This window comes from Parasteatoda tepidariorum, chromosome 7 (assembly GCF_043381705.1).
Source record: "Parasteatoda tepidariorum isolate YZ-2023 chromosome 7, CAS_Ptep_4.0, whole genome shotgun sequence".
NCBI classification, from domain to species: Eukaryota; Metazoa; Arthropoda; class Arachnida; order Araneae; family Theridiidae; genus Parasteatoda; species Parasteatoda tepidariorum.
Window position 1 is genome coordinate 4732055 of NC_092210.1, and position 25107 is coordinate 4757161.

General features: G+C 31.0%; 1 protein-coding gene across 3 annotated transcripts in view; it reads right to left on the reverse strand.

The window, feature by feature from the left end:
- The window catches only part of LOC107439315 (iroquois-class homeodomain protein IRX-4), a 75847-nt gene that overhangs the window by 13591 nt on the left and 37149 nt on the right, over window positions 1-25107 (reverse strand). For all 3 annotated transcript variants that reach the window (XR_011637176.1, XM_016051870.3, XM_043042360.2), the window contains exon 3: window positions 679-773. Coding sequence is in view for 2 of the 3 variants with exons in the window: in XM_016051870.3 (XP_015907356.2) it covers window positions 679-773 (95 nt within the window). In the remaining variant the exon portion in view is untranslated. The remainder of the gene's footprint in view (window positions 1-678; window positions 774-25107) is intronic.

Here is a 25107-nt window from a genome sequence, read left to right on the forward strand (position 1 = left end):
GTCTTGATTGTTTTGACATTTTTCTGGATAAAAACTAACAGTTAGTTAGAAATGAAGTAAAACAATTAAAATAAAATATAAACTATTTACCAAAATACTTCGCTTTCGTCACCTTTTCTGACGCAAAAATGCCTAACTAAAATTTTAGGTACTTTCTTGAAATTTGAACTCATAGTTGTTAGTTCTGATTGAACTCACTATGCAACAGCCTTTGCAGAAATGGGCAACTCAACGAATGCAATACGTTGAACACTCATTACATCGTAATTTCTGATCCGATAACCTTATAAAGCAATAAATTGTTCTCCCGGTCAAATGACCGGTGGTGGTAGAAATAGGTATACGACAAGTATTATTCGAAACAAACAAAATACGAAAATAATAATAATAATAGAATATGAACTGCATATAATTGTTAGAAAAAGTCATGAAGTCAAATGTGCAAAAATGATAACATAACAAGCTCATTTTCGATGAAAAAGTTCTTAAACGGTCATTTGACCGGTAATGGTATGTTTAGTGTTAAATATGCATTTTAAACTATGTACAAAATTATAAAAGTTCATTGACGTTATTACAGTTGGGCGAAAAGGTGGGAAAGGAATTTTGTCTTATTACCAACTTTTATAAAATAAAAATAGAAAATGGAAACAATGTTTTATTTTTTTATATATTTACCCGTAAGCAGCCAGGCTTGGATCATAATAATAAGAAGCAGATGGCGTAATTCCTCTCCACGGGTCGCCAGCATCTTTCATACCATAGGCTGTACTCTAAACAAACAAAAAAAGAATAAACAATTTTTAGTTAAATGATCACATGAAGTTGCATTATAAGTTGAAATCGAACGGAAAAATTTAACACGATTCATACCAATGTCTTGAGTTATGGGAAGATTTAGAGAATATTTTTATTTGGCATACAAAAATAATTATCGAAAATTCTTTGAATCAGCTTGAGCCATAGCACAGCCCAAAAGAAGATCTAAGTGAAAAATAAGGTTAAATAACTATTCGAAATTTTCGAAATTTCCTGTTTTGAGAAACGATTAAGATGAAATTATTTGAAAAATCGTTCCATCTAGAAACTATTTCAGTCAAAGGTAATAATTAGTTAATGCTCATATATAAGTTTTAGTTAAATGCTCAGATGAAGTTGCTTTATAAGTTAAAATCGAACGAAGAAATTTAACATGATTCATACCAATGTCTTCAGTTTTTGGAAGATTTAGGAAACAGAATATTTTTATTTAGCACATCTATATAAAAAAAATTTGAATCAATTAACCATAGCACAGCCCAAAAGAAGATCTATATAAGAGATGAACGTTAAATAACGATTCGAAAACTCTCTAAATTTCCTGTTTTGAGAAATGATTAAGATGAAATTATTTGAAACATCGTTCTGCCTAGAAACTATTTCGTTTAAAGGTAATAATTTTATCTTACTTTCTTTTATCATATTCTCTAAATACCATTTTGTGTATAACAGAGGTTTGACGGAATTTTCGTTTTCGACAGAAAATCATCCCTCATGCCAACCACCCTCATAAATCACAGAAAGAGTTTTGACAACATCTTTCACTATCGTGACAGACATCAACCCCCAAAGTGTAACGACTTCCACCCTTCTGTCAACGGAAGAATTGCAAGAAATGCAGCACACGCAAATAGGAAGAATAAAAAGAAGCATCGCCCAAACAATGCCGAAGAGGTTAACAACAAGAGGCAACTGAAATCTAATTTTAGGTCAGAGATTTCCAAGGAATCCTAATTACGTCGCCGACGTCGAAAAAGAAGAACCAAACTTCAGGCTGAGCCTTACGCCAGAGAGCGCATACCTCATTATGGGGGTGACGAACGACTTGGCTACGAAAATATTCCTTTTTGACAAACATCTTCATAGTTCTTTAAGTAGCGCGTAACAGACACCCCTGTTAATGATGCTTGCAAAAACCTCCTGGGCGGACAAGAAAAAGAAGTGTTTTTGACGTCTGTCCTCTTGCCCATCTCGTGTCTGAATCACAATCCCAAAAACACACCCCACATCTCGCAATTGTTTCTCCAGATTATGGAATGTCATGCCAAAGATGAGGCACACGTCCGCCCTGATTCCAGTTTTTTTGTTATAAAAGTAACATAGAACACCTCCTTTGTGCGACACACACTATATGACTCACAAAAGATTTTTAAAATACTCTTGTCTCATTTCACTGACGTACCGTACCAACCATCTTTGCAAAACGTCGACGTTGAATCAAAACGCTCATAATAAGCGGTTTCTGGTAACTTTGAGTTTGTGTTTAGTTAGGAATTATTTTAGTGAATTTTGAAAAATTCAGTTAAGAAGTATCAATGGGGTATCGATAATAACAAATGCTTAATAGTGACTATGACTGAAAGTTTGTTTATATCGACACAATATATCATTTTCAAAATATTTTTTAAGAAGTATTAATGGGTTGTCAGCAATAAGAAGCCTTAATCGACACTATACAATTAAAACTTAGTTTACATGAGCAGTTTATATGAATGACAGTAATGAAACTGCTCAAAACGATCTTTCAAAACTGATTAAGTAATGAAACTGCTCAAAATGATCTTTCAAAACTGATCAGTAATGAAACTGCTCAAATTGATATTTCAAATCTGATCAGTAATGAAACTGTTAAAAATGATGTTTCAAAACTCATCAGTAATAAAACTGTTCAAAATAATATTTCAAAACTAATCAGTAATGAAACTGCTCATAATTATATTTCAAATCTGATCAGTAATGAAACTGCTCAAAATGATGTTTCAAAACTGATCAGTAATGAAACTATTCAAAATGATATTTCAAAACTGATCAGTAATGAAACTGACTCAAAATGATGTTTCAAAACTGATCAGTAATGAAACTGACTCAAAATGATGTTTCAAAACTGATCGGTGATGAAACTGCTCAAAATATTTTAAAACTGCTCAAAATGATATTTCAAAACTGATTAGTAATGAAACTGCTCAAAATGACATTTCAAAACTGATCAGTAATGAAACTGCTCAAAATTATATTTCAAAACTGATCAGTAATGAAACTGACTCAAAATGATGTTTCAAAACTGATCAGTAATGAAACTTCTCAAAATGATATTTTAAAACTGCTTAAATTATATTTCAAAATTTCTCAATAATGAATCTGCTCAAAATGATACTTCAAAATTGCTCAGTAATGAAACAGCTCAAACTATCACATACTTCATATCGAACATAACATGTTTCTTCGCCACAAATTCCGGTTGTTGTTGTTGTTTCTAATGTCACATTCCTATACCAGCAAGCGTACTTGGTAAAACCAAGCGAATTTAATGCAGAGAGTACGTTTTTTGTTTCTCAGTGGCGCCATTTATGGCCAAGAAAACGATTTCAGTCACACACACGTAGCAACCCGTTTACAAGGGCGGACCCATTTATTCATTCACAGATCGTAATTTTAGCCTAAACCAGAGAAGAATTCATCTCCAGTTTAGTAATTCAGTGGTATGATTTATGAAGGACTTTATGACCCGACAGATTTGACGTGCACCAGTCACCATTTACTACACGGAGAGTGTTTGGTCAGTGGAGATCGAACTCGCGACCTCTTCAACATGGCTCTCCTGGCCCAGTTTATAAATCTGATAACCTCATGTATAATACAACGTACGACTATAATTTCTGAAACATAACTTCTTAAAGTGTTACTGATAACTTTTTCGAATTAAGTTTTATTTCGATAGAATTAAGAAGTAAAGCTCACTATTCGCACCACTTCCGATTCTGTACATCGTCAGTTAAGTTTCTTATTTATTTAAATTTCCAGCCAAAGTTTTATCTTCCGTGTGTGAAAGCTTTATTCGAAATAAAAACGTTCTCTGACAGATTTATGCAGTCGAATTACTCAAAAATACTCACGTTTATAAAGAAACCCTAAATGAAATGATTCATTCCAAATGTCGCCACACGCGAAAGAAACATCGCCAACACGCAATCCTATTTACTTTAACAAGTTTGACTATTGGAAAAAGCTGGCGAAAACAGGGATTTTGTTTTTTCACTTCTGGTTAACAAAGATTCTAGGTTGAGTCATGATAAGAACAGAGTTGATTGATATTCCAAAGATGTTGCTTTGTCTGCAAACATAATTAACTTCCACCAAACGATTGTTCTCGACTTATGTTTTTGGAATGGTTTCTTCGTAGTCGTTAAATAGCCATTTTGTTTTTAAAATTCTTGTATTGAGGGCTTGTTCAAGTAATTCATGTTTGCGTCGAGATTAAATCTGGAGTTGTAGAGGTTAACCAAAATCTGTTTGATAGAGGGCGCTGCTAAGCACTTGCTAGTCTGATGCATAGAAAAATAAGAAATTATTTTTGAAAAGAAGGCTTTCCGCGACTTAAATTTCATAATATTTTTAAAAATAAATAAATAAATATGTGTAAATGTGTTAAGAAATACTGCATCAATAAATTCTGCTAACCATCTATTGGTTTCAGCTTCTACTTGGCAAAATTAACTATAAAAAATAATAGTTATAAAAAAATAGCATTCAAAATAATAGTACCTTTAATGTTAAGCACCTTTTTACACATCTGTTTTTCAAGAAAAAAAAAAAGGAAAGATAAAAACTTATTTTTGATCTCTTGGCAGTTCATTTTGACTCCCAATTATGCTTTGATCCCTAAAAATTTTTCGAAACTGTTTGTTTTTAAATTTAACAATTTTTTGAACTAAAACACAGTTTTGAATTTGTGTGGAAAAAAGAAAAAGAAAGTTAGGAATAAAAAATAAAAAAATTACAATGTACTTTCGGAAATAAAGTACCTTCTTCCAGATTTCTTTTTTTCTGAAGATCAAAACTAAGTTTTTATCTCTAATCCGACCTGTAATAATCTCTAACAATTCACTAATAATATTCGTTTTGGACCGTAACTATGTTTTGACCTCAAACGATTTTACAAAATTATGTTTCGGAAAAGTTAAACAATTTTTTGAAATAAACCACCGTTTCGATTTTTTTTTCTGAAAAGAAAAAGAAAGGAAGAAGAAGAAGAAAAAGAAAAAGAAACTGCAACATGGTACTTTTGGAAAAAAATAGAACCTAAAAATAAACTTCTGAGTCGTATTAAAATAAATTGGGTCTTTGATTCTTTAAAATAGCAGATAAATAATTTTAAAAAATTACAAAATTTGGTGGTTGGTGCTTAAAACATACGTATGAGTATTAATTTTAAATTATGTATATATTTCAAGTTTATAGAAAATTAGAATTAGTATCGAACTTAAAATTCTTACTTAACTGTGTTTAAAAATGCTAATTTTTTTATCTTTTTGCATAAAAAATGAAAGGCATCATCGGTTATCATAAAAAAAGCAATATATCGTCGTCAATTCAATCAAAATCTAAAGAACACCTTTCCAGTAATTTTGCTTCGATTACTATTCTAAAAACACCTTTATTATGAGCTTGTTTTCAGGTACTCTTGCTTTTATGTTTCTAAACAATTATGACATTTAAGTGATCTGAAAGTTTACATAAAAGTGAAGAGGTTATGAAAATTAATCATTATACGATATTACTTTCACCTCCTAAAATGTTCTAAAAAAAATCAAAAATGTTGGAAAATCCATGCTAAATTGAATATTCAAAACACTTATCCGTTCCACAGTTCCGTTATCACCAAGAAAAAATTTAGGTTGGTACAGTTTGTCTCCGGTAAGAACTCCCCCACCACGAAGTCTGAGGCTGTCTGCTGCTATGGAAACAAAAAAAGCTCATTTCAGGGAAGGTAGCTTCTCTTCACTCTAGGGCTAACACAATAGACAGAAGAAAAAGATTACCTTTCTCTCGCAGATCAGAGCCAAAACTTGTCCTCAACAATGACCCCACACTCCCATTAGAAACAGTTATACCTCGTTACCATAGTCACCGCCACGGGTCCAAACGAATGGCAAGGGGAGTTTTTACTTTAGACAAACTATAGGTATTTTGTTTACGTCGTGACTAGAACTGCACAATGGGCTATTGACGACGGTCTGGGAAACATCCCTCAGGATGATCTAAAGGCATAACATCGCAAATTTGATCCCCTGCTTTGGTAGCCCGACGACCTGCGAGCAAAGTCGAACACTTTACTGTAGAACAGATTGACGAGGACCGACATCACGCACCCTCGATCCCTACTCAGGCTGATCAAAGTGGTCCCCCATCCGCTTACTGACTGCAGTCAGCGGTGCTTGATGTTCGGTGTTCTACAGGTAACCGTGTCTTTATGATCAGTCCTTTGCGGGACAGAATAAACTCAGACAGAATCGAAACTTCTTACACATTATATTCAGATGATAATCTAGAACAGTTTTTAAGAAACAAATAGACTATAGTGTTTTATCATACTAAAAATATTCCTTAAGAGGTCTTATCCCATTTCCTTTTTTCTTATTTTTTTCCTAGTCTAGGAGATATGGAAAGGGAGAGGAAACCTCGACAGTGTGGTGACCCCGTCGAATGGTTGACACCACCTGTCAAGGCGGAAACCCCTTAATCCGACCCCAACTCCACCCCCACAGTTAAACAGAAGCCTCTCTATTGCACTCTCTGGAGGAGGATCATTTATTTTAGCTTCACTGATATTACTTAGAAAAGAAAATATCGAATTCAATCACTCTTAAGAATGCCACCAGAAAGACGGTACAGTAAAATAAATAATTATTCTTAAAATTTATAGCAAAAAATACAATTTACAGTAAATTTTACTGTTAAATCAATATTTATAGAAAAAAATAGATATGGGATGCCTGACGAGGAACTATGCAGTCATTGCCAGGATTCGAGCCTGTAAAACATGTTTTTAAATCCAACACGATAACCCTATACTATGGTGCACAAATAGTTAGTACTCCATGCCCTATACCATCCGGTCAGCTAATCTACGATCTAGCGGATTTCAACGACTTGATCTCCTTTTTGGTGATTTCTTCTTCGCTATAGTTGGTATCGAGCCGCGATGGCTCAGGAGATAGAGCGTTACTCTTCCAATGAGGCGAACCGGGTTCGAATCCCAGCGATCACTGGTCGATACGAATTCCGAATCCGTCTTGCAACGACCACAGTGCTGACGTGAAATAACCTCAGTGGTAGACGGATAATAATCATTGGTTAGAGTCCCCTTGCAATCAGGCTAACCGTGGGAGGTTTTCATGGCTTTCCACTCCATGTAACTAAAATGCTGGTTAGTTCCATCAAAAAAGTCCTCCACGAAGGCAAGTTTCACCCAATACTTGATCCAAGAGTTCCATTGTCTTCTGGATTGGGTTCAAATTTACAAGGATACGGAGTTGAATATCAATAGTCGTAAACTCAAGAATTGGGCCGGCTGTTCAACGCCTGTTATAATATTATAATTACAATATAGTTGGTATCACTTATAATGCAAGCTTCTATTTCTTTAAAAATGTGTTACTCTAACTAAAAAAAAAATGAAGAATCAAGTAAACAAAATGTCGAACGGTTCGTTAAGTGGCGCTGAATTGGAAATCGCATCACAAACAGATTGTGAAAAATTCTAAAAAGAAATGAATAAGTTAGAAAAAACTTTATGACGTCATAGTAAATGAGATGAAAGGTACTTGTTTAGAGGCATCTTAGTTCACTATCACTTTACTAGATTGTTCAATTTATTCAATTAGAAAAAATAGCACTCGATAATTTCTGGAACTATAATGGATTTCTTTTTTCTTAGAAATGTAGTGCAACAAGATTATACTTTATACGGTTTTGAGTGATTTTTTTTTTCAGTAAATGTATCTGTTTCTAGTTTTTTTTTTCTTTTCATGTAATTTTATTATTCTTGAAACTAATAAAATTGGATTTCAAAAATGCTGAAAATTGTTTTAGACGTTAAGTAAGCAAAAACAAAGATATTAGACAAAAAAAAATCTAAAAACAGATGTATATTATACTAAATAACCTTTCAAAGCGTGCTGATTGCAGAATTGTAGTATTGGTACAATTTTCACTTTACTAAATTAGAAAAAACTAGTGGGCTGCGCCCCTGCTCGCTAACGCTCTCCAACCCCCGAACATTGCTACGCAATCTTATATGGTTTGCCTCGCAAACCAAGCTCGCTTCGCTAGCTACTAACTTAGGTACATTGCAAATGCACAAAATTCTAAGAATTCAAAACAATCATTCAAATTCATATAACAATTTTTTCTTTAAAAAAAAAATCTTCTTAGTAAATACTAAGTCATTAAAATAAATTTGAATTCAAATAAATGACATGTAATTCGTTAAACCTATTAGAAATGTGCGATAGTGTAAAATCTTAAGATAAAATTTTCTAAAACTGATATCTCTTCAAAAATGTTAAAATTTTGGTTGTAATTAAGTCTATTAAAAATTGAAATAAGTGAATTGCAATGGAAAAACCTGCATAAGCAAAACGTTATGTTTTTAAAAAATAATAACCATGAACGATTCACAACTTTGTTAAAAACGTAAGTATAAGTCTTAGAAGTTTGACATACAAAAGAAAAACTTGCAGAAACTAAACATTAATTTCCAATAAATACTAAATGCGAACAAATACAGAGAAAGATTAAAGGTTTAGCAAAAAAATAATAGCAAAAAAATAATTACATGATCTAACCCTAGAGATGCCAACATTAAGTTGTCCATGACTAAAAACTGGTTTAGTTTATATAAATTCGTGAAAAAAGGCGCTTTCGACAAAATACTAAAATAGAGATCTATCGACAAAGATTACTCATTTCTGCCTAGCTTGATAGTATGAGATTGCAGCAGCTGAATTAAACAACATGCTGATGCTCTCTCTGGTTATTTCGGTTTCCGTTCTTAAAAGCGCTGTATGTTGAGCCACCTCNTGTTATAAACCATACGTAGGTTATTAAGATTCATGAAATTTAACTTAAAATAAATATGAAATATTAAAACTGCATTCAACTCATAACTAATAATATAACAAAACGTGGAATAGTAAAGCGCTCAATTCAAAATAAAATAGCAATAGCATAACACTTCTCATTTCTGCCAATGAAAAGGAACTATTTCAGTACTCATAACCAACCAACCGTTTTTTTCTCGGTGACAATCGGAGATAGATAGACATATGATGCTCACTACCTGATCTTGCGCGCCGAATCCAGTCAATTAAAAATGAAAACTGTTACCAGCGCGAGAAAAGAAATATCATCGGTTTTATTGATACATACATACGTACGTATTAGCGTTTTATATAATAAGATAGATACACTTACAGTCCCTAGGCAAATTATTAGACGCACTGTAAGAATTTATGTAAAATCTTAACTATTAGGTGATACTCTACAGCTTTATTGTTTTTTGCGTGGCTGAAACTGTTTTGCACTTATTTATGTTTGTGTATCAATGAGTTAACATTGTAATGCAATACGTTAAAAATAAGTACAAATAGGAAATATAAAAAAAATCTCCCGAATAAAAACCCATTACATATATGTTTAAATATAAAAGTATTGCCTATAAACTCGTGCAAAACATGTCATTATTGAAAAACTACAGTGTGTCTCATAATTTGGTCTAATTATTATAATGTACTAATATAATACCTGATAGAATAAATATTCTGTAATTATATAATATATCGTCTAATGTACCTAATTGTCAAATATGTATTATGTATCGTCTAATTTAACCAATTGATACATGAAAGGTAAACAAGTGCAAACCAGTTTCAGTTGCGTAAAAACAATAAAGCTGTAGAGTATCACCTGATAATTAAGTTTTTACATAAAATCTTATAGTAATAGTCTAATAATTTGGCCAGGGATTGTAAATACAATGCCAAAATCAGAACAGGTAATATAAAATTAAAACAACCGTGCATTTTAATGCAATATCTAGCATTTAAAAATATACCGGCATTTCACTTTGAACAATATGCCCATTTAAATGTTCAATTCGTCTTATTTTATGAGTAGGACAGATTTAAAAGTTTTTTAAAGTAATTTTTATTTCCGGGGGTCATTTTTAAAAAAATGAGTGAACGTACATAAATGTAATAAGCATACCCTTTTCAAGAGAGAAGAAAAAAAAAAAAAAAAAGAAAAAACGGAATTAACTGAGAGGAGCAGTAACTTTTAAATTCTTTTTGATTATCCCCTTTAATATTTTAAAATAATTCCCCTCTAGTGTTTGTACTGATAGTAAAAAATTAAATGTTCAAAATATATTTCGCTCAAAATATATTTCATTCACAATTACTTTTGCTTCTAAAAAAAATAAATGCTCGTTTTAAAAGCCAGGTACCAAAAATTTTATGAAATTCTTACAAAAGTTTTAAAACGTGATTAATGTGCTTCTGTCAAAGAAAATCAAAAATTGCAGCATTAAAATTTAAAGTTGCGATCTCGCATAAATCATAACATTTGAACAATTTATTGCATATTACCAAAGTACTGTATACTTTGGCAGGTGAATAATGGCAAAGCAATTGGTAAATATAACTGTTTACTATAAAATGGGAATTAAACACTGGGGGTTCCGCGTTGGACTGACCACCCAAACGGAACATCTGCTCTTGCACCCCAGAGCCCAAAGGTCAAGAAAACGATGGGCACAGTAGGCCTTGGCCCTCTATGGGCTGTAACGCCACTGAGTTTAGTTTAGTATGAAATGTCGTAATAAATCATGAAAATAGTACAGTGAAACCTCTAGTAAAGACGACCTCTATTTACGAGCACTTTATGGGAGGCACGGAATTTTTTCCATAGACTTTGTGTTGAAGAAAACCTTTAGGAGATACCATTGAAACCTCTCCAAGTGACTGGGACAATCTCTGTACCCAATGCGGAAAAATATCAAATGAAAAAATTTAACAAAACAAATTAAAATGTATTCAACATATTTGTGTAGGGCTTATTTACGACACAACCTCATGTTGCAGTCAAGAGTGCACTGAAGACGATGCTATCAATGATTTACTTTTACAGTAAAATTAGAAGGAAAAGTTATTTTAGAAAAAAAAACAAGAATCTCAAACAAACAAGCCTCTTCTCATCTCTTAAAACTAACTAAGCACAATTAATTTTTATTTATTTATCGAAAATTATAAAGACTTCATTTTCTACTCCAATTTATAAGGCTATGACAATCATAAAAAATTCGATCAAATTGAATTTTATGTTGCATAAATTGTTAAGAATGCCTTGGTTAATAAGAATATCCTTTCCCTCTTTTTATTAAAGATTTTATTTTGAACTTGTTAGGAAAATACTAGCAGCTTTTTTTTTTTTTTTTTAAATGAACTTTCCCGTCCTTTTAATGTAGAGATAGAGGGGTGGGGGATGTTGATTCGCGCCGTAAGTAGTTAAAGGATTAAAAAAATTTCGATGTACATGAAAAAAATATTTAAAGCAATTTTTTGAAATAAAATATAGAAATTAGTATTACAAAGAATAGTTTTAGAATTACAAAAAAAAAAAAATAAATAATTGTTGCTTTGCTTTCAGTTTTTATGACGTATACCCTCCCTTATTAACTTAGTCTAAGTTTCGTCGCAACGAACGAATCAATTATCCAATAAAGCAGATGAGGACGAAAAATGACAGATCTTGGAAGCCGAGGTTGAGAGAGTAAGTTCCGCCTCTACTCAAGATGTATCTTCTGGGATTTCATACATCCTCAGTCTTTCTTCCTCGGTTGCGATGGTACAAAACCCTCCGGTAAATCCTCAAAACTTAAATGGTATATCACGACCTGGCACTGGTTAGCAAAATTTATAGATCCTACTTAATTTATATACATAACAAATTAATCATATTAAATTAATATATATATATACATATATATACAAAAAGAAAAATGAGAAAAACGACGAAAAGTAAGAAAATCAATAAGTTTTATTTACTGCTCATAAGCAGCAAGTATATAGAACTCATATAATAAGTTCAAAATGTATAGAAAACATGGGAAAAAACTACAGAATAATAAAAAGAAAAAAATCCGGAGAAAAAATATAATAAAAAATAATAAAATCCGAAGGGAAAAAATATGATATCTCTTCATCAGCTCACACGATTATATAAGAGTGCTTTCTAATATTACATTAATAAAGCCAAAGCAAAATATATCAATACAATAGTATTAGGAGCACTCAAAAAACAATTTTGTTTTAAGAAACAAAATAGAATCGAGCACATTAAGTAATAAAAATCACGTAAAAAACAGAAAATGAAATGTAATGAAAAAACAGAAGAAAAATTTTTTTATTGGATTTTTATTAATTTTCTTTAAAAATAATTTTCATTTTCTCTTTTTTCATTATTCTGTAATTTTTCCCTTTGCTCCATTGTTATCCATGGAAAATCTCATCCCTTTCCTGTAAAACAGGATCGGTCTTGCGACATATACAGACAGTACATACTTACATTAGAACACAGCCAGAAGCGAAGGATTATAGATCCCTCCCACAAACAACTAATCTGCCTTATTTATGATTTCTGTTTCTGTTTTATTTTTATTTTACTTTTTCGATTTTGGGATTTTTCCTATGTGTTTTAATCTTTTTAATTTAGTATTTTTACTTTTCTGTAGTTTGGTAGTGTTTAGTCACGTGCAAACGGGTAAAACCCTTATCGGCAAATTCCTTCGGGGGTAGGTCGGTTACTATTGCTCTTATTTATGATTTTATTATTTGTGCGCAGAAAAAGTGACAATTCTATAGAATGTACATTTCCGAAACTTGCTAAATAAAGTGAGTAGACAACTTTGCCACGGTTTACAACCTTATACCGGTTAATAAAAGTTACGGATCATGTAAAATTTGTAAAAAAAATTTTAAGCTTAATTTTGAAGAAAAAAAAAGTAAAAAAATACTACGCAACAAAGTGAATAAGGCACAAAGAAATGTACAAAAACAGCCATTCTATAGTTTCTATCTTGGCCAAGGAATACGTTTCTATAAAAAAGAGCCTTACAACAACCTATAAACAAGGACTGGGATAGTCTGGTTGGTAGGACACTGGACCTATGTCCAAGAGGTTGTGGATTTGATCCCAGCCGGCCGAAGACTCCCTGTGTAGTAAATGGTGACTGATGCACGTTGAATCTGTCGGGTGCAAAAGTCCTCCATGTTCCCATAACAAATCAATACCTCTGGGTGTACTGATCAAGAAGTTTCCTTGTCTTCCGGTTTGGTTCAAAATTACAAGGCTGCGGAATTGAACATAAGTCGTAAACCCAAAATTTGGGTCGGCTGTTCAGCGACCGTTTTAAAATTAAAAATAAATAAATAAACAAAAACAAGAACCTTTCTCAGTGTCTAAATACCAAATGGTGTTTTGAGACTGAAGAAGGTTCTTTTTTATCCCTTTGGAGTAGATGGGACACCGGCGTCCCTTTTATATATACTTTTTGACGTTCTAATTACAAGCAAAAATATATTTTAGTATTTCTTAACTATAAAAAGTAGTCTAAAATTATTTAAAAAAAATGTTAGATTGTCGGAATTATATTTGAACTAAAATACAGTATTCAAAAAGAATAGTTTAAAAATTTTATTCTTCAAAAATTTATTAATAATCGATTTTGTAAACTAAAGAATTTTCAATGATGAATTGCTTTTTCTTTTAGATCTAAGTAACTGCAAATAATTGCAAATTTGAAAAATTATTGTTTAGCCGTGTTTAGAAGATTTTACATTTAACGCAGAGAAAGACAACGGTGTTTCATGCTGTATTTCATAACAATAAATTATTAAAATGCTAAATACAATATTTTTCACTTTTTTTTACCTAAATTAATACGAAACAGTGAAATAGTATGTAAAATACAAAATAACGTAATAGTAAAATTGATTCAAAATAGTGCATTTTTATCGTGAATATTATATAGAAATTGTTTTTTTTTTTTTTTCCTTTTTCTTAAACATATTTTTGAAACTAAAATTTGCTTTTAATTTAATCTATTTATTTTATTACCTTTTGATTTTAAACAAAAATTTAAAATGATTTATATAATGTGGGGTTTTAATATTCAACAGTTTATAAAATATTAATCTTCGCAATTTTTCCCGTTAAGCAATACTTTATTTCTTTACAATTATAATTGTTTTCGAAATCATGAGGAATTTTATAAAAAAAAAAGTTAAGAGAAAAACAGCTAATTTTTCAATAGACAGATATCTTCTTTTTCTTATAATAAACCTTAAAAAACATCACTAACATAACAATAAAATAAATAAATAAAATTTATACGATTCTAAGCCACAACTTTTTCAATCTATGAATTTATTTTGTCGACCTCATCACTTCTTTAAAAAAAATTTCAGCCATATTTTAATTGATTTTAACATCATAAACTCATTTAGCATCATTCATTTATTAACATATACAATAAATTACTTAAAAATTACAATAATAAGCTGATGTATCGATAATTTAGCCACTTATTAGAAATAAACAGGTAAAACTATTTTTTTAAAAAAAGTACTTATTTCTGGATGAATTACAAATTTACGAACTGCACAGCATGTGCTGTATTATTCCGTACTAAGTAGTTTAAATTTAAAAAAATATCATATATTGCTCAATTGCTTTGTTTCACTGTACTTCTCTATTCAAATTGCCGACTAAATGTGAGGCTGATTACAATAAGCCTAACCAAATTCAGACCGATTGGGTAAAACTTCATTTTTTCTTAGCTTAAACATATAAACTCATTGTAATGCCTGGAAAATGTCAGGCAAAATAAAAACAGGAGACTTTTTCTATGGGCCTAGTGCATTGCAAAATAGGGCATCATTTTAAAGCTGGCTCTTTCAATTAGCCTACAACGAGACTACGTGGCTCAGGAGACAGAACTCTCGTCTCCCAATGAGGTGACCCAAAATCGAAGCGATGGTGGGTCGATACGAAATCAGATCCTGTCTTGCACCAACCACAGTGATGACGTAAAATATCCTCGGAAGTGGACGTTAAAACCCCCTTGTTGGCTATGTGAGCTTTCGTGGTTTTCCTCCACATGTAGCGCAATTGCGAGTTAGTTCCAGCAAAAAGTTCTCCACGAAAGCTCATTTTTCGATAAGCTTTACCTAGAACTTCCCTTGTCTTCTGGGTGGGGCTCAAAATTTAAAGACTGCGTAGTCGTAAACCCAAAAATACGACAGCTATTCAATGCTGTTTGTAAAATAAAATTAGCGTGAATATTTTCAAAATCGAGATAACAATTGCAATCAAAGATTTGAGTTTTTATTTTCCTTAGGAAACAATAAACTTGTTACATCACGCATTTCCAATATATTATTAAATAATTGACATATCTTTATCTTTCAGTGAGTGTATATCCGTGCAAACAAGGGCACGAGAGCGGCGTTCTTTATCGGGATACAGTCGGCGAACTACAAAAGAGAGAGAGAGAGTCCAATCGGTCTTTTATCGGCGCGGACAACACGTGTTTCAATATTTACAACTGTACTGTGAAAAATACTCTTCAAAATTCTGAAGTGTTTTTGTTAGTCATCACAGTTTAGACGTGGTAAACACATTTCTAACTTCTAAACGTGCTAAGATAATGCGTCTCAAAGATATCTCATACGCCGATATCTTAAGCTCCGGTGCAGCTAATAATCGTTTGGCTAAGGACCAGATGTGGTATGAAAGTTCGAAATTTCGGGGAGGGGGTGAGAAATCTACTTGACAAAACCTGCATTTTATGTGACTAAAATACATAGATTTTTAATGATAGAATTATCTTTCTTTCCCTATCGATTGCATTCCACATAAAAGGAAAATATATACTTTAGAAACATCATTCTATACTTTTTGGCAACAATTTTTAAACACAATAATACATTTATTGAGTTTAAAAATATACTAATAATTAACAAATAATTCTAAAAAAAAAATTAAATCAATTCCTACTTGAATCAACAAAAAAAAAAAATATTTTAGTTACTTTTTATTAAAAAATTAAAAAAATTTCTCCCATATAAAATTAAAATCAATTAATTACATTTAATTAACGAATTAATATTCGAAAACACGGTATTAACATCAAGTGTCATCGACTACAAGTTTAAAGAAAAATGTATTTGAACTTGAATGGGTGATTAAAAAATATTTTATTAACGTTATTTTATTATTTGAACAAGATATAGGGAGAGTGTGGACTAATAGTAGGAATTTAATAATAATTAAAAACATATTTATTTATAAAACAAATTAAAATTAAGTTATCTCGTCGCATCATAAAAAAAATTCCAGATAGTAAGTATGCTACGCTTAAAAACAAGCCTTAGAACTCATAAATTAAAATGAAATAAAAACTAAATTTAGAGTAAGAAAGCTACTAACAAGCCATTTAAACAAAACAACAATGATCTTTAAAATCCTCATATTTAGCGGTTTTACTGTTTTATGTGATTTTGAATAAATACGTCATAGGAATTTAATTTTCAAATACACAATGGCTTTGACACAAGTGATCAAACTATAAGCATTCTTTGTAAGCATTAAATGTTGATTGAAAATCAACATTAGACCTTAGAAAATACATTAAAACATACATCTTATAGTGACCATTAGGATGGTTTTCATTAACATGGTGGAAAAAAATAAATTTTTTTTCGTCAAATCTTTCACTGCACCCCCTTAAAAAGGTGCCATTCGAATTAAAATTTCGAAAATTTCAGCTCAATAAAATTATATTTTGATACCTCCCCCTAATTTCAATAACTGAGATAAACTCGATTTTTCTATTTGAAAAAAAGCACATTTTTTGCTATAAAATAGTAGTGTAGAAACTCATAGTTATAAAATAGAAGTGTAGAAATTCAGATATGGTTTCATTTTATAGATAACGTTAATAAATAGACTAAGAGATACAAATGTTATCCTCCAAGTAAAATCAATCTTCTAAAAAGTGTTGAAAAAAGTGTATATTTTATTAAGCACCATAAAATGGCTTATAAGTAAGATTTATACTAATGATTTTGTTATTATATCGATGGAAAAAAAATATATCAGAGATTGATAAAAATACAAGTGAATAAAATCAGCTAAAATTGATTGTCAGTCAAATGTGATTAATTCAAATGTGATTCATTAATAGTCACTTTTTTATTTCGAACAATAAACTTATCCTATTATTCCTATATAAAGACAAAGTGTAGTATTAATAATATCTACAGATGTTACTTGATGTTGCTGTTCGAATAATGAGCATCTTGCCCGGGTAGCCCGGCCAAAATGGAACAATCTTCTATTTTTGTTTATGTTAAGTTATTATTATTGAACTTTATTATTTATTTATTTTCTGTATGAGGTATGTAAGAGCAATGTTCCCACTATATGTTTACAATATAAAAGATATAAAATTGCTCTAGTTTATTATTTTTTGAACCAAGTTTCCTTAAGCTGTCCATCTTGCCCGCTCTTCCCCTACTTTATAATTTTATTCTAAGAACACAATGACAACAATGTTTATACGATGCTCATACGACAACAATGCTCGTAAAAAACGTACTAACTATTTCAAGAATAGTAGTTATAAGTTCAAAAGGCCAGAGCTAGGTCTGAAAATGTTTAAAAATTTCAGAAGGTCACAATAAAAAAATATGACAATTGCAGAAGAGGAAAACAATCAATATCATAGTTACTATTATTTTGAACGATAGTCATAATTTTGAAAAACCAAAGCTGCGTCTGAAATCGCTTAAAATTTGGAATCACCTTGTCAAAAAGGGTAATTTTTAAGAGAAAAAAATCTGTCTTATAATTTGTATAAGAAACCATAACTTATGAACAATTAAGTGGTTCTGTAAGTTAGAATTTTCTAAAAATCACTGTGTCGAAATGGCAATTTAGGAGACAAAAAAAAGTTCGTTATAGCAAAAATAACAGAAAAAAATTAATATGAACAATAAATTGCGGCACTAAAGTGAATATTTCATGAATTATTCAAACAGGGTGATGGAGAAGAGATGCTGAAAATGTTCGAAAATTCCTGAAAAATGTCGTTAACAAACACTTCCTTGTGTCTCATTTTTATATCTTTTAAAAAAGAATCTCAAACTTGAAATGGCATTCGAAAGAATCATTCCTTGTCTGAGATGTCATGCTTGAAGAGACTCATCATCCCTCATACAACAACCGAATCTTTACCCTCGTTTCTTGACACTTGTTATCGCTCTTTTTTCTCTCCTATTATCATCTATTATTTTGCTTTTATTAGATACCCGAAATTGCGTTGCCATGTTTACTCTTAAACCATTACGACTCGACAAAAAAAAAATCCCGCCTTATCAACCATCCCTCATTTTCCATCGATTTATATTTATTTATTTTTTTTATTATTTTTTTTATGACAAAGCTTTCAACCCCCTCCACCCAGTCACATGACCCATTTCAACGTCACGTGATGGCCCTCCGCCGTCGCGCCGATTGGTCTGGGGGCGGCGCAGAGCATCCGCTGATAAGAGAACGGATAATTTGCGTGATTGGCTTTTACGGCTGTCGAGCAGAAAAATTTGAGGTTCTAGGATTAGGAGAGGTTGTTTTTGCTAAGCCTTCGAGGTTTTTATAAACGTACCTTTATGACTGCCCTTATCAGGGATTTTATATTTATTTCAATGATTTTCAGTACTTGAAATTTTAACATCCGGATATATTTGTGGTATAACGTTTAGTGCACTTTTAAATGTATGATCAGACATTAGCCGCAAAAATGGAATTCTATTGTTCAGAATTCGAAGGTGACATCCGGCTCAAGAAACATGAATATGCTATAAAACTTCAGCAATAAAATCTAATTTTCATTGTAATGAAGGTCAATCGAAATACGGGTAATTATCCACAAACTAAAATGGTCAATGCTTGTCCTAGAAATAGGTTCCGTTTCACTTTATGGGGACAAGACTTATGTATGAGGAATGACATGCAAAAAAATTCCTTCCAATCTTTTTCTCCCGCATAGGAAAAAAAGTAGTTAATTTTAGTAAAGTTGTCTCATAAATGAATGTAAACACTGTAAAATTTTTAATATTAAGTTTACTTCAATACCAAAAATGGTGGCAACAATACACTAAAATTTTTACTGTGTGGTGTGTAATTTCTATTCTCTTAGGTTTTGTTAAGCCTAGTTCGAATTCATCTTGATATTCTCCTTGCTCTACGCGTATGTTTGATTTATAAATTAATTTTATTAAGAACTCTACACTGTAAAAATTTTAGTGTATCTCAAAGGCAAAAATGGTAGTGACTATTTTATACCAAAGTGGTTGTATAGTAGTAGAATAGTTCCCAGCATAGTAAAATATCAAGAATATTCTTTACGCTACTCAGTGTAAATTAACTACAATTTTTCTTATTCAGTAACACTAACATTTATAATTACAGTAAGATAAGATGCACATACGAGACACTTAAGTAATTTTTACAAGACAATACAAAGTAAGAATCATTAATTTAGAATGCCTATAATCATGAACTCTTATAATAAAATTAGTTTATCAATCAAACATACGCGTAGAACAAAGAGAATATCAAGACGAATTCGAACAAGGCTTAGCAAAACCGAAACGGATAGAAATTATTCATTACACAGTAAAAATTTTGGTGTAACTCAATATTAAAGATGACAACTACTTTACACCAAAGTGGTAGTACAGTAGTAGGATAGTTCAAAGCGTAATAAAACACCAAGAATATTTATTACATTACTCAGTATAAAGTAGCTGCCACCATTTTTCGTATTCATTAACATTAAAATTTATAATTACAGTACGATAAGATGCACTTACGAGTCAATAAAAATATTTTTACGAGACAATATAAAATAAGAATCATTAATTTAGAATGCACTTATATACTAATTCTTTAAATAAAATTAATTTATAAATCAAACATACGCATGGAACAAAGAGAATATCAAGACGAATTCGAATTAGGCTTAACAAAACCGAAACGTATAGAAAATACACATCACATTGTTCAAATTTTAGTATATCTCAATGTTAGAAATGTTGGCAACTACTTTACACCAAAGTGGTAGTATAGTAGTAAAATTGTTCCTAGCGTATTAAAACGCCAAGAATATTCAGCGTAAAATAGCTACCATTTTTCTTATTCAATAACACTAAAATTTATAATTACAGTAAGATAAGATCAACATACGAGACAAGTTATTTTTATGATACTATATAAAATAAGAATCAATAATTTACAATGCATATAATCACTAACTCTTATAACAAAATTAGTTTATCAATCAAACATACGCGTAGAACAAAGAGAATATCAAGACGAATTCGAACTAGGCTTAGCAAAACCAAAGCGGATAGAAATAGCACATCACATTGTTAAAATTTTGGTGTATCTCACTGTTAAAAATGGTGGTAACTACTTAACACCAAAGTGGTAGTATAGTACGTAGTAGGATAGTTCCAGCTTAGTGAAAAACCAAGAATATTCCTTACATTACTCTGTGTGAAGTAACTACCACCATCTTTTGTATTCTGTAACGCTAAAATGTATAACAACAATACTATAAGATGCACATACAAGTCGATTAAGTTATTTTTACGATACAATATAAAGTAAGAATCATTAATTTAGAATGCATATAATCACTAACTCTTAAACTAAAGTTAGTTGGCAAATCAAACATGCGCGTCCACGTAGAACAAAAAGAATATGAAAGTAAATTCGAACTAGGCTCAACAAAACCTAAAATTATTTGTAAATGGCTTCGTGACGTTTCTATACATTCTAAAGCCAATTTTCACAAATAAGTTAAAACGTTGCTTTTTTACTAAGTTCTTTAATCATGACTCACTATTACTCAAAACCTATTACATTTAAATTAACAAATAAAGTTAATTTTTCGCCAACTGTCATCTTTTTTCGTATTAAGTACGCCAACGAAAAATCCCAACACTTCATTTGAATATAATTGAAATGTTTATCAGTCCTTGGCTCAACCTGAATCAGTCAGGATTTGTTTAAGTTTTATAGTAATGCTGCGAGGAATACAAACATGTAAAATATTATTCACCTTTATCAGTAAGGAATAAATTTTAAGCTCATCCAGGAAAGAATATCTATTTCTGTTTGTTGGTTTTCGATAAAATACAATCGAGATTTATTTCTAATCGCTATGCACCAGTGCATCGTTTTTTTATGTGTTCCAGTTTTATTGGTTTATATTATTTTAATAAAGGATGCGGCATATCTTCAATCTTGATGCAGTAGCGAGGATGGAAGTTGAGCAGAATTGAAATGCCTTCATTATGTTCGCCTCCATGAGCCAACCTTACACACACCCTGATAAGCAAATATATAGTATGTATGGGATGCATCTTATTTAATTCGTGTCCTTGTTATCCCTGATCCAGGTAAACTTAGTTTCGCTGAATTGTTCTTTAAGTAAAGCTAATATCATAACGATATCTATGTGGATTTAAGAGTAATTCAGTTTGATTTGTGCAAATCTCTTGAATAACATGATGAGGGAAAATATGTCAAAAGTACGGTGAGAAAATTATTGCATTTATTCGTTTAGCTGTACTAGGCTTTAAAGAAAAACCTGTAATTTGTGCTAAATTATTATTCCGACATAAAAATGAAGTTACTAAATCAGAACAAAATAAAACTTCCTTTAAATAAATATATTATTTTTCTTTCCCCCCTTTTTCTCTCCATTATTTGATGTATTTGGAAATAGGGTGATTGCCACAATACGTATAATATGATACGTATTGTGGCACTGGTGTAAGAAATGAGGAGAATCTGCAGACTTGGTTGATTATCTCTAGAACTACTGAACCAATTTTAATGAAATTTGATATGTACACACATCGATGCAATACAAAACAAATAACCGTTCAACAATTGTAATACACACGCATGATCGTGCGTCACACTCGTTGGAGTCGGATGGTATGAAATTGCCACAGGACAATTCAAGCCAATTGCCACAGGAAGTGATAAACGGCCTTATTGCAACTATCAAATGTTGCTGCAAGGCCTGTATATCTGTAAGAGGGGACCATACCTATATATTCTATATTTATAATAAATACTCTATATAATACCATAAATATTCTATATTTATGTAGTATATTGTCTAATTTATCCTATCGTCAAATTTATATTATATATCGTCTAATTTAACCAATTAATACACGGACGTGAACAAGTGCAAACCGGTTTCAGTCGCGTAAGAACAATAAAGCTGTATAGTATCACCCGATAATTAAGATTTTACATCTTTTTATTACAGATTTTTAAGATTTAGAGAATCTTATAGTGCGTCTAATAATTTGGCCAGGGACTGTACAACTAATAACAACTTAAGTCTTAGCATCAAAAGACAGGCAAAATTATTCCACATAATTCTCTTCACCCCTCGACAACATTCTAATAACAATAAATAGAACAGCCACCCCTTTTAGGAAGAAAAAAAAAAGGAACTCTGTATTAATGTTGCTCATTAAAAATCTCATACTTTCATATTTGCTCATTTACAAATAAGTCCTTTCTTTGACTCTTTAACCCCGGGTAGGACTAATTAATCATTTTGTCAAAAGAGAGGGTAAAATCTCAAAGTAAATGGATGTTGGAACGTTCGATTAAGCGCACCTGTCTCCTTTTGGTAGGGTCAAATCTATAAAATGGAGGGGAGGAAGGGATGGTGTGTTTATGAGGGGGGCGTTAATTGCGCCCCAATTCTCGGCATCTGTGTGTCCTAAGGAATGAAGTCGGGTGAACAGATTGCTCACCATTTAGCTCCTATTGTAATAGAGCTTGAAAGGGTTATTACCAGATTTTGAATTGGGGGTTTTGCTCCAATGGCACTGCAGACAAAAAAGGTGAACTTCTATGTTCGTAAAATTAAGCTTCCTTTTTTTTCCAATTCCTACTATTATTTCACACTCTCCCAATATCTTGTTCAAATTTTCAATTATATATAAAATACTTTTTATTCATCCACTCAAGTACAAATACATTTTTTTTTAAACTTGTAGTAGAAGACACTTAATGTTAATACAGTTTTTTTCAAATATTAATTCATTCATTAAATTAAATTAATTAATTTTACATGGGAGAAATTTTTTTATTATATAATAAAAAGTAGCTAAAATAAAAAAAAATTTGTTGATCTAGTAGGAATCGACTTTAAACTTTTTTTTTTTATATATTTCTTGTTTCGAAGAATACTTGAAATCCAATTCGTTTGAATTGTGAGTAAGGATCCTTAGTTAGACATTAACTTTGTTTAGAACTTTAAATTGATCAAAGGTATCCGTACACGTTAAAAAAGTGAATTTTAGCCAAAAATGACAATTTTTTTTTATTTTATATTACGAATCTCCGTTTATTCTAGTTTTCAAAACAGTTTAAATTTTAACTGTGCGTCAATTAGAACAAAAGTTATGATTAAAAGAATATTAGTCGATAACTAAAAAATGAAACGGGAAATAGCATTCCGAAACCGGAAGTGGGACAAAAACAGTTATATTTATCTTTATTTTGGGATAATTATCTTTCTTTGACTTAAATAATTATTATTTTAATGTTGCTAGAAATGAACCTCTCAATTTATCATTTATATTAGTAGCCTTAATGGCATTATTTGGAAATTTGTCCCTAAGGAGGTGTTCGTTGAATTGCAAACATTACAATTTGGTGTGTATTTGGCTGTTATTCAGTTTAATAAAGGTTTTCTGGGACTGAAAAGCATACTCGACATAGTTGGAGTCAGCCGTGGCAATAAAACTTTAAAAGGTTTTACAGAACTTGATTTTGAGCGTGTGTATGAGTCTCAACGCCATTCATTAACTAATGTAAAAATTGTCAGAAAAAAATAGGGTTGCAAAAAAACAAAAAATTTGCAAAATTGAGAAAAAGGAAGGTATCACATACAAATCGGGAGAATTTTAGAAGTATTGAAGCATTTTTAAAATAGAAATGATATAATTTATACTTTAAATGCCTTTTTCTCAGAATGTAATTTCACGCAAAAATAGTAACTTTCAAAATTCATTATTAAAAAAGTTGTTGATATATTTCAATAAAATTTTGTATGTGTATTATGTATAATGTTTTCTAGTGCTTGTGCTACAATTGAATAAAAATACTTAATAGCTTTTTATTATTGGTCTAAAATGTGAAATACGACGTAAAAAATTTGACAAAAATCTCATAAAAAGTTTTCAATTCTCTATAAAAAATTTAATTTTCCAAATATTTTTATGATTGTAGTCAAATCACTAGACAAAATTCAGCTCTTTATTTTGATAATAACACTTTTTTGATACAATAATTTTGTTGAAGTATATCCTTTCACAAGTTTTATGAAAAAAACATCATTTTTTTCTTGTTATTTAGCTTTTAAAAACAAAATATAATATAAATGTCTAATTTCTCTTATTTAATATTAGTTTTTACATATAATAAATATAAAAACATAATTAAAGTGTTCTGAAACTTAATATTTTTAAAAAAATCCTCCGAACGAGTTCGTTTCGACAATACTTGATCGAATTTTTTTCGTCGGCATTACTTAGATGTGAGCCGCGGTGGCTCAGTGGTTAAGGAACTAATATTGTAATGTACCGGGGTTCGATCACCTCTGGCACTTGAAGCCCAACCAGTTTCAAATCGATAGGTGCTAGTTTGTCTGGAAAGTAAAGGCAGACAGTACGCAATGCTGACCACATTGCCAAAATCATGCAGTTGATCACGAAATTGTGAAGAATTAGCCTCCATGGTCCCCCATGGTACACAACGGGCTGTTACAGGACTGCTTTAATTTATTATTTGGATGTGAATACTTCCGTGAAACAGAAAAATCAATGCGAGTGACGCAAATTTCAAAATTGAGATTTTTATATATTTTGCATTTTTGTATGTTCAGTCATAACAAAAAGAAGATCTTTTTCTCTACTACCTTCAATTGCAACAAAAAATTCTTTTCAAAAAACACTTTTTTTACCAGTTTACTAAAATTCTAATTTTTAATATTCTAATCTAATTTTTACAATTGCGCTTGCTTTTGAAAAAATCATGTGGAAGTTAACAGGAATAAAAGTT